Source organism: Plasmodium coatneyi, chromosome 10, assembly GCF_001680005.1.
Source record: "Plasmodium coatneyi strain Hackeri chromosome 10, complete sequence".
NCBI classification, from domain to species: Eukaryota; Apicomplexa; class Aconoidasida; order Haemosporida; family Plasmodiidae; genus Plasmodium; species Plasmodium coatneyi.
The window spans coordinates 479,684-490,931 of NC_033565.1; the positions used below are offsets into that span (position 1 = coordinate 479,684).

The 11,248-nt window shown below is 40.6% G+C and overlaps 2 protein-coding genes across 2 annotated transcripts; both read right to left on the reverse strand.

The window, feature by feature from the left end:
- Nucleotides 1–720: 720 nt before the first annotated feature.
- On the reverse strand, nt 721–6,107 carry PCOAH_00029090 (Uncharacterized protein; the record flags this gene model as incomplete). Its single annotated transcript, XM_020059711.1, has 3 exons — nt 721–764; nt 942–1,033; nt 1,294–6,107. The coding sequence occupies 3 exons, from the start codon at nt 6,105–6,107 to the stop codon at nt 721–723; spliced, it is 4,950 nt and encodes a 1,649-aa protein (XP_019915425.1).
- A 2,034-nt stretch (nt 6,108–8,141) lies between these two features.
- Nucleotides 8,142–10,169, reverse strand: PCOAH_00029100 (Long-chain fatty acid CoA ligase; the record flags this gene model as incomplete). The annotated part of the gene is made up of 1 exon (XM_020059712.1): nt 8,142–10,169. One exon carries the CDS (start codon nt 10,167–10,169, stop codon nt 8,142–8,144), a length of 2,028 nt encoding a protein of 675 aa, XP_019915360.1.
- Nucleotides 10,170–11,248: the final 1,079 nt, after the last annotated feature.

An 11,248-nucleotide genomic window follows, 5' to 3' on the forward strand; every position in this document is an offset into this window, starting at 1 on the left:
TTTTCACTTATTTTTTTCCTTTTTTTGAATATCCCCCCACCTTAATAGTACTAATTTTAAAATGCCAAACGCATGCCTAATGTGTGATGTCGCATGTGCAAATTAACTTGTACGCTGTGCCAGTCCTGGTGTGTACGTACCCATAGTATCCTCGAGATATCAGTTTAATTTTTTTTTTTTTTTTTTTAAACAATTTGTCGTCTTTTTCTCATTTAACGTTTCATCAAATTAACATTATTAACAGTGAAAGATTTATTGTTCCCTTTAGAGGTGGTTCCACCCGTTGTTGTTGTGTCCCTCTGGGCGGCGAATGTATCGCTGTGTTGCAGCGTGTAATGGATAAGCCCACAGAGTAAATAAATGTGACGGTTTTCTTATCAATTGAGAAAGCCAAAGGCATGCTTGACCGTGTGATCATTTAAAATGTTACATATTTTCCTTTTTTGAAAGCGCAAAATTGAGCAATTGTTTATTGACAGTGTTTTTGTAAAACTGTGTACTTGTACACACAAACACGAAAAAAAGAAAAAAAAAAAGAGGAAAATAGGAAGAAGCAACTAAACGAATGGGCGACAAACCATTCGGGGCCATACGCGCTCACGTACGACCACACCATTTAATAATTCGGTTTATCAAGGAAGAAAACAACTTAAACATAAAAAAAAGGAATTGTGGGAAAAAAAAAAAAAAAAAAAAAACATACTTTTTTAATTCAAATGTTCAGGACAAATTTAATATTTTGGCCTTCCTCTCCTTGGCATCTCCTGCAAAGGGGGTAAAAAAAAAGGATTCACGCATTTTCATTTAAACATGCGCAACTCCTTGGATGGGATTAAAGCTGGCAAGCATAGCAATGTGTTGCAAAGAGGGCAGTTTTACTAACATCTTTATCCCTTATGCGTAGACACAAACACTACTGCACTGCTCAACGCATGTCTTACCTAAAAACAACTCCGTTATTTCGATGTGCGGCGTGATGAAGAAGTACTGCTTGTCGTTGTTCTGTTCTATGAATTCACAAAAGCGCTGCATGCTGATGAGGATGGTGTGGGAAAAAAAAAAAAATAATATGTGTGCGCGTTTTTGCAAATGTTGCAATGTGTCTTTCATGGGAGGGCAAAATGCGGGTAAGCACTTTTATGGACACTCCACAGTTTCGCATCCCTTCCTGGGGAGTATGTGAACACCGTGGGGATAAAATTGCAACTTCTCTGGTAAGTCTCCCGGGTAGTTCTCTGCACATTATTTTATTTTATTTATTTTATTTTTTTTTTTGCGCATTTTCCGCCTTACTTCTTCACCCGAGTGAGCTCGTCCATGTACACGTCGAGCTCGTCGAAGATGTGGAAGGAAGACGTTTCCGTGAGGGACAAAGATGCCAGGAGGGCCATTTGAATGGTCGACCGCTCCCCACCGGACAAGGAGCTGATTTCCATAAAAATATTCTTGGACAAATCTTGATTAATGGAAACCAAAACTTTTAAATTTCTATTCAAATCGTCAAACTCTATTTTGCCTTGGTAATTGTTCATACTTTTCAGCATATTTTTAAAGTGTGCAGTTATTTGCTCTTTTGTTTTTTTTAAAACGTGACAAAATTTGGATCTTCGCAGCTTTATGTTCGCCAAATGCATATCATAGTTATTTTTCAAGTCGTTAATTTGCTTCATTTGTGTGTTGTAACTTTTTTCTTCATTTTCGTACTGCTCAATTAAACTGTGGAAATAGTTTTTTATGGAGTTGTCTGTGCCGTCGTTTTGGCTAAAGCCGTTTATTTTAAGCAGCTCCGTGATTTCCTTCTTTTTATCGCACCTTTTTTTCCACAGCACGTCGGCGTAGTTTTCATCCAGCAGGTCAACGGAGATATGTTCCGCTTCGGCACCATCGTCCGGAGGTTTCCCCGCTGAGTCTTCCTCACAACTGTCGCCATCCTTGCTAAACAAATTGTCATGACTTCCCCCAGCTGGAGCCCCACTGGTCCTGATCGTGGTAGTGCTAGTACTACCCCCGGTTAGTACCCCCTTTACATATTGGCCCAAATCGCGAAGGGCCTTTATTTCGCTTTCCCTCTTCTTATCACACGAGTTGACAGGAACTTTGCAAGTACTTTCCTCGTTGTGCATCCCACCCTCGTCCTTCCTCGAGAGGACAAAGAGCTGGTTAAAGGAACTGAGATTTGAGAGGGGAACACGGGTGAAGATGCGCTCCCCCTTGGTTGCACCGCTGTTCGGATGTTCCACAGTGAAGGTAACACGCACTGTGCCTTCTTCTGCAGCGTCGTCATTTTTTCCTTGCTCAATTGTTTCCTCCTCACTTTGGTCGTGCCTGGTGCTGTCTTCCCCAAGGGGTTCTTCCACCCCGTTAGGTTTGGTATCTTTCACCTGGTTCTCCTCCCCAGAGCGGTCTATGAGAATGTTCGTTATCGGCACATTAGCGGTCCTTCCCCTTAGCACCAGGAAAGGACTCTCCAAAAGTGCCTCCGAGATAGGGAACTCATTTGTAAGGTATTCAAAGTAAATGTTGTGTAGCTTGTTTATGGCTACTAAGAAATTTCTCTTATTTTTCGAAGCGATTTCATCATTTCTCAGTTTGTCTCGCTCCAGTTTGGTTAAGACTTCACACAGACTGTTATACTCCTCAATCATGCTAGCGATTTTGTCTTTTTTCTCACTCAAGTAATGAGCATGTGTTGATACTAACCGTTTGTGTGTTAGGCAAATATCAAGGGTGTTTTTCTTCTTCCCTTCCAGTGTATCTACATACTGATCAATTTCTGTCACATTTTCATTTATTTCATCGATGTCTTTATTTTTTTCTTTAATTTCTAAGTCCATTTGTTCGGAAAAAATGTCATCATGGTTTTGTATTAGCTCCTCGATATTTCGGTGTTGGTACTTCAGTTCATCCTGCGCATATTGGCATTTTTTCAAAGACTCGTTTAAACTTTCTAGGACGTTTTTACAAGATAGTAACTTTTTCGACGTCTTCACAATTTCTTCATTCTTTTCTTCCTTCCTTTTTTCTAACTCGTTCAGATTTTCTTCATTCGTTTTGTAATCTGAATTTGTCACGACATCATCAGGAGGGTGCTGCTTCGTGGACGCGTTTAAGGTTACGCCATTGGAGTCCCCTACCGTGGCAACTGCCCCATTTGTGACAACATTCGTCCCGTTCTGATGCTTGTGGTCTAGGGTTGTGCCCCCTTCAGTTGCCTTATAGAGGGATTTCTCCTCATTGTGCATGTTTAGAAACATGGGCTTTTTGTAGTAGTCATCCTTGGAAGGCTGGTAATGCAATCCCCCGTTCGGTAGCACCTTCACTACAACAAATTCATCTACCACGTAGATCGACTTAACAATTTTCCTATCGTTTGTTCGTAACAGCTCATGCAATTCTTCCGAATTGTTACACACTAAAGTTTGCACCACTTTGAAATTATCATGCAGATAGAAGAGCAGCGCAGTTGGAAGAAGATCGACATTCAAAAAGGAGTAAATAGTTTTTCCATTCATTTTGCTAAGAATCGAGTGAATATTTTGCAGCAGCGTTTTTCTGTTTATATGTTGAAAGGCGTTCGTTACGATTATGCTAATTTTGTTCTTATTTTCTATTTCCATGTTACTCAGTTTATTTTTGTCTTCATAACAGCTGACCAGCCAGGAGTAGAAGAGATCCCCTAGATGCTTCTCGATGATGGATAGTACCTTCTCATTCAGGACAGGTTCCCTCAGTCGTATGTATTCGCCCGCTGGTCCTATTGGTTCGTACTTGAATACGAAATCGGGGTTTTCCTCTTTTATATTTGTTTGTTTCACATATTCGTTTTGGACCAGCACGCTGTTCTTCCCCTGGGGAAACAACTCTGGTGGGTAAAGCACAGAGGAGCAAAACTCCTCAGACGAATTGACTATTTTGTAATTTTTTAAAATATTACTTCTAACTGAGTATATGTCATACCCATACGTGTATATCTTCCTTTTTATTTGTGTGTTTTTTATTTTTTGAATTTTATTGGAGTGTATTTTGAGGAGATGCATTTGTTTACTTATCTCCTCGAGCGTATTTTTTCCTTTATTTATGGTGTACTCCATCTCGTAGATTTGGTTTTCCCTTTTGCTGATTTCGTTACGCAGTTGTGTTTCACGCTCCGTTTCTTCCTTCATTTTTTCATTAATTTTGTCCATCTCAGATTGGTAATTATGCAAATGTTCCTGCAGGAGGTTTTTATTTTCCTTGGCTTTCTCAAACGAACTTAAATAATTCACAATTTCGTTTTTCCGGTTGGCATATTCATGCTTCAGTTCATTCAGCTGACAAATCATGTCTTTGTACTTTTCCACTTTGTCTTGGTTCTTTTTTACAAAAAGGTACACTTCTGTATCCCTTTCGATGACCTTCCTTACATCCATTTTGACAAGTTCAATTTTCTCCACAAGTCCATTCATCTTTTTCTGTATACTAAAAATTACCTGTTCGTTTTTTAAATTTTCAGACTTTAAATACTCATTGAAGAGAATGATGGTATTCTTTAGCAGGTTAAAGAAGACGACCATTTTGTAGCTATTATCCAAATTTTTCAAAATTTCAAATTCACCTTTTAGCATTTCATTTCTTTCCTTCATTCGCTTCATTTCTTCCACCTGTGGGGATAATTGCGTCTCCTTGTGCTTTATTTGAAGAACGCAATTTTGTAATAACTCATTTTCTTTTTCAATTTCCGATTCGACTATATCTAGCCCCACTGAATTCATAAAAAATTTGTGCAATGCCTTTTCCGTTATATTACTGAAAAATTGCTTTCCTTTTTCTTGATCCAAATACACACACGGGCTTCTTATATTTAGTTTGATAAAGTTGAGGTAGCTATCTATGAATGCCTTTCTTTTTGCACTCCTGTTTGAGTTACGCAGATGCAGTTGCGAATCCGCTCTGTTCGGTTGACTCCATTTGTGGGGAGTTCCACACGGGGTAGTGTTCGCTCTTCCTGGCGTTTCCCCCTCTAGGGCGTGCACATACATGGAACTACCATCCTTCCTGTTTTGTTTCACTCCATAGAGGAAGAATTTACTAGTATGAGCGGACAGAACCCGCTTTACTACAATAATATCTCCGTATAATTCCCTCTTATAAGAATTCTTCCCCGAATTGGACAAAAATATTTCTATATAGCAAACTAAATTTTTCTTATTTTTATCGTAATCCTTTATATAATTTGAAAGGCTGATATCTCTACCTGCGTGCTTTCCTTGACTCCCTAACCCCACTGCAACGGCCTGAGCGATGGCACTTTTTCCTTTTCCGTTTTTTCCAATAATTATATTTTTATTTGAGTTGAAAGACATCTCCAAATTTTCATGGTTTAAAAAATTGCGGATTCTCAATTTGATTATTTTCCCCGTGCTTCCGTGGAAGTCCCTCAGGTCACAATCACGCAGCACATTCGCATCGCTTTCCTTGAGGGGGCTCCCATCCGATAAGTGGTCATCCCGTTCGGCACCGCTATCGAAGCCGTTGTAGTTACCATTGTCCTCCTCATAGTTCGCGTCTTCCACTTCTTTTTCTTCCTGTTCCCCCTTGAACACACTGTCAATTTGGGAGTGGTATGTAAAAAAATCTTCCTCTTTGTGGCTCTCCGCATAATCGTCAGCGCTGCTCTGTTTCCCTTTTCCCAATTTTGAGGTTTTTTTTTTCCTCTTCATTCTCCTGCCAGTGGTGGTATCCCCACGATGCGGCAGACTAACCTTCATTTCGTCATCTCCACTAGGAGAGTGACCCTTCCTTTTAAACCAGCTGCCATCTGATAAAGAAATGCCGCTGGAGTGTTCATAGTTACTAATGCTGTCACTGGTTTGCAGGTCTTCATTCTTGCGCGAACGCCCCTTTCGTTTCTCCCTTTTGGCGTCCTTCTCTTCCTCCCATTCGTCCGACGTGCCTACTTCGTGTGCATGTCCCCTCCTCCTCTTTCGCTTCCGTTTCCTGCACCTAGACATGCCTTCCTTCCCTTCAAAAAATCCATTCCTCTCATGCACGTTCGTACCGCTCTCTAACGACGCCGTGCTTCCCGATTCGGAGTTTTTCATGTTATAAGGGGTTGGCGATTTGTCCATTCGGGTGGTGAACGGCAAGTGGGGGTCACAGCAGGTTGGCTCTTTTCTCCTTCCATGTGACAGCAATGTTCTTATACGTTTTTACGCTGACGTTAACTTGGTTATTCTGCTTAATTGGGTAAGTTTGATTATTCCTTTGGTGTTTCCTTTTTTCCTCTTTCTTAACCAATCCCACGTGGATAAGTTCGCTGCTTGCGCTAGTCTTCCGGAAGTACCCCCTCCCAATTTAAAAGCGTCACATGTTTAACGATGTAAGCTGCGAGGATGAAAGCCCAAAAGGCCACTCAGTCGAATTGGCGACAAAAAAAAAAGTCTTACAAAGTGGGTCAAAGGATGGGTCATAAAAATGGGCTGTGCTAATGAGCTATGCGAATTAGAGCGGAAAATAACCACCACAGATCAATGACAAAAAATTGTTCGCCCATCCAACAAGTAGCCAAAAATGCACACAAAATTGGGGTTCACGTGTGCGTCCCTCTCCTGAAATGGAAACCTCAGAACGGTGGAAAAAAAAAAGGGGGGGGAAATAAAGCAATCCAATCCAATCGCACACCCAGAAACAGGTCTGCTGTAATTTTCCTTCAAAATAACATTGCGGTCATTCCAAATATCGGGTGACAAAAGTAGTTGCCCAGGATTGCAAATCTTCTCTGTGCATGTTTATATTTCGCATCACTCGTACCAGGCACATTTTGCACAAAAAATTCGCCTCCTTTGCGACGGTTTCAAGTTTTTTCCTTTTTTCACACTTTTTCAAAAAGGAAAAATTCACCACGTGCGGGAGAAAAAAAATTCAAAATACAATTTTCAAAAACATATCAAAAGAGATAAATTGCCGACGAGTGACCAGTGTATGTATCTGTTTCGCAAGTAGTCCCATATGCGTACACCTCGGAAATTTAAAATAAAAAAAAAAAAAAAATACACTGGTTATGTCGTCATATGATATCACATCATGCTGTGAAGGAGGAACACCTTAAAAAAGCGCGCTTCACAACTCGTTTACAAAAGGAATAATGGTAAGGCGTAACTCGCTTCATCCGCTTGGTCTAAAGGTTCGCCTTTTGGCAGTTTTCCAGTGAAGACCTTCCAATTGGTGAGAAATAACCCCCGTTTGACGCAGCATCAACTGTAATGTAGCACATGCACATATACAATATATACATATATAAATTTATGTATGTATTTTTCCCTCCACAACACACCCGTCTAGTCTACCTGCGTGTACGTCCATATTTTCACATTTTCACATTTTCACCTTGGGCCGTCCCCCAAGATTCTCCTTATTGAGAAACAATTTAAACATGGCATAAAAGTTTTAAAAATTATTAAAAAAAATTTTTTTTTTCAATCTGTTACAATGTAAAAAGAAGAAAAAAAGGGATAACTGTTCTGTGTATGAATGCCTCTGCCGTGACAAGCGCGAAGTGAAAAATTCTTCAGAATGGTGGGGGCAAAGATGGGTACACATGTTCCTACATTCTCGCAGGCGGGTCATACACGTGCAAGCATATGCACATATATATGTATATACGTATGTGCGGCTTAAAACAAATTCGATAACCAGACAAGAGGTGCCAAACATAACGTCATATATATACATATATGCCTACTTATGTATGTACATACATGTTCGTCCTACGTTGAGAACACCGGAAGCGCCGAGCAAGTACACCCCCATGGGTGCCACTCCTATGCGAACATGTTGCATGGGTGATCTGGCACCCTTCTCATGTAGCGGAGCGAATTGTAGTCTTGCCTGGAGATGGGCTCTCTGTGCCTGCCTATCTGGTTCGTTATATCTGCAGGGGATTCCATTGGAAGCCACATAACTTACAGAGAGCGCCACATGAACACCATCCTTCCCACAGAAAATTAAAAAAACAAGTAGCAGGAAGGCCTCTTCCTAGTATGTACTACGCTACGTATGCAATTAGCAATCGGATCGCTGACAGAAAAGGGAACGAATTGACTGACAAAGGATTCGATAAAAGGTTCTTCGTTCAATGCGTTTTCAGTGGACGACCCCTTCACTCAAGCCGACGCCTTCAGCTTCACGTACATCTTATCGATCTGCTCTTTGTACTTCTTCTGCACAGCGTGCCTCTTGATCTTGCCCGTCGGTGTGAGCAAATCGTTTTCGATGGTGAAGGGTTCCGTAGCAAAGTACACGTCCTTAATTTGTTCGTACCCCTTCAACCCATCCTTCTTCCCCATTTTGATTAGATCATCCATAACGTCCTTCTTATACTCGGGCATCTGCATCACCTCCTCATCCGTCTTATTAATTTTCTTCTGCTTTTTCCATATTTCTATGGTGTCCAAGGAGGGGCACACAATGCACACAAGGACAGATTCGTACGAGTATCCAAAAACGAAAATCTGGCTAATGTATAGTGATTGCCTGTAAACGGATTCGATTTTTTCCACTGCTACGTATTCCCCTTGTGCTAATTTGAAAATATTTTTCTTCCTATCAATAATGGTAATGGACCCATTTTCACTAAAGGACGCAATATCCCCTGTGCTTATCCATCCTTCGCTGTCGATAAATTCGTTCGTTTCCTTTTCCAGTTTGAAATAACCCAAACTGGTGATAGCTGGTCCTCGCAATTGTAGTTCACCTCTAGGTGGGTTGTCTGTAACTAGGTAATTCATTTCCGGGACAGATACAACTCTATATTCAACACACGGGACAGGACCCCCTATGTGGCCTATATTCACATCTGTGCTGTGTGACATAAAAGCTGGACCAAGTGCTTCTGTCATTCCGTAACCTTCAAATATGGGTACAGAGAAAATGGCCTTCAATTTCTTCACAACATCGGGACTTATCGGTGCCGATCCGTTCAACATAGCTCTAATGTTTCCTCCAAGGATCTTCTTGGCCTTATTAAAAACGAGTTTATCCCAGAAAAAGTGATAGGGCATACCAGTGCTGTTTAGCTTTTTTATTTTACTCTCCAGCCCCTTATTAAACAAAGATTGAACCACTGACGATTTTTTTTTCAACGAATTTAATATGCGTTCATGAATTCGGTTGTACAATCTAGGCACGCTAATAAACAAAGTTGGCTTCAACTCCTGAATGTCTTCCACTAACGTTTGGATATTCCCTGAGTAATATCCAGTTCTGACCCCCTGTGCACAAAAAACAAGCACCATAATCCTTTCATATATATGCGCCAGTGGCAGGTACGAAATGTGGGTGTCATTTTCGTTTATATCCAAAAGGGTTATTCTTGAAGGGCCTGTTACTGACGAAGTTAGCTGAGCTACGAAATTTCCGTTTGTCATTATAACTCCTTTGGGGTATCCCGTCGTTCCAGATGTGTAACAAATACATGCAATGTCTTTTAAATTGCCTGGCCTCGGTTCTTGTAACTTCTTCTTCCCAGCTGCAATTAGATCTTTCCACAAAATAATTTCTAGCTGGTGTTTTTCACAAGCCTTTTTAACCTCTGCATCAGCTTCGTTCTCCACCAAAATCAATTTTTTTAAAAAGATTCTTTCACACGTATCTAGCGACTTGAACAAATTCATGGCGCATCCTTTAGTGCAAATAATCGTCTGCATTAATGTCTGCTCTAGAATAAATCTACTCGATTCTATACCTAATGAATCGTATAACGGCACCGTTACTATGTTAAATGCATTGCAACTCAAATCGCAAATATTCCACTCTTCACAATTTGGCATGTAGAACCCTAGAAATCTTGCCCTCGTTACTTTTGTGTCATCACATCTGATCACTGGACATACATTCATATTCACTAAACCTGATCCTACTGCTAAAATTAATTCCCTTACTTCCGCGAATGACTTCCATTTGTAAGGACCCAACTTGTTGTTCACCTTCACTCGAGTACCTAAACAATCTCGATCTTTGTACTTCTTTGCCACCCGATCGAACATTTCCCACATATTGTTCAGTGGATTATCTTCGAAGTTATCATATAGCTTGTCCTTATACTCTGGGCTCCTGTACGCCCCCGTTGCGTCCTCCCTCGTGGGCTCACTCACCTTCACGGAGTACAAAAGTTCCCCTGTAGTCTTGAACATTTTACCTTATGGGGGAGTCTATTCGAAGATTCAAGTATACAGGGGTTCTGTGGCGCGGCACGGGGGGGGAGAGTCTCCTTCTGGGGGTATAACTAAAAAGAGGAAAGAAGCAAAACGGGAAAAGGCGACATTACAATGTGATACATAGCGGAATGAAGTTTGCACACTGTTTAGCGTAGTCATCCATGCGGGGTCGAATAGACATGCGATTGATAACTGCGTGTTCTTTCAAAAGATTTTACGTAATAACGCATACACAAAAAGGGGTTACTTCCCGCTAGGTATAATTATTTGCGCAAAATAAAATAAACCACAGTGCTCCACATTTATTTAACGGAGTATATATTTGCAGCGCGACCTCAAACTTCAGATAAAGCAAAACTCGTGCAGCACGCGCAGAAGACGAAATTGGTAACCTCCACATGGGTAACGTGTACGTTCGGTTAAACTTACCTTTACGATTAATTTACCAATCTGTGATATGCGGTTCAGTTGTCAAAACAACAGTGCGCTTTTCTGTCGGAAAAAAAAAAAACTTCGTCTGGATACACCTAAAAAGGAAGTAACACTCTGAGGCCCTATCACATCTATGGTCTTAAGCCAACGAACACGGTAGCATCGGTCGACGTACCAATATGGTGCCTTTACATATGTACCTTTGTACGTACGTATGTGCATATATTATGTGGGTGTATAAATCTTTGCAGATCGCTCGGTCGTCGGCAGGTTGGATGCTCTCTGCTAAGTTCGTTCCGAAGGATATGCAACAAAAATGGGAGCAAAATGGGAAGTTAAAATGGGAAGTTAAAATGGGAAGTTAAAGTGTGAAGATGCAATATGCCGCTAAAATGCGAAGCTAAAAGCGCTACTTCAAAGTGGGAGTCAAAATTAGAATAAAAATGACGGAAAAAGAGTTGCTGAAAAAATTAAATAAAGTCAACACTGATTTTTTTCCCTTTTTAATGTTCTTCATTAAACACATACGTTAAAAAAGCCTGATGGAAGCCATTTTTTTTTTTTTTTTTTTCTCTTTTATACTTACAAGAATGTGCGCTAAGCGCTAATATTCAAATGTATTA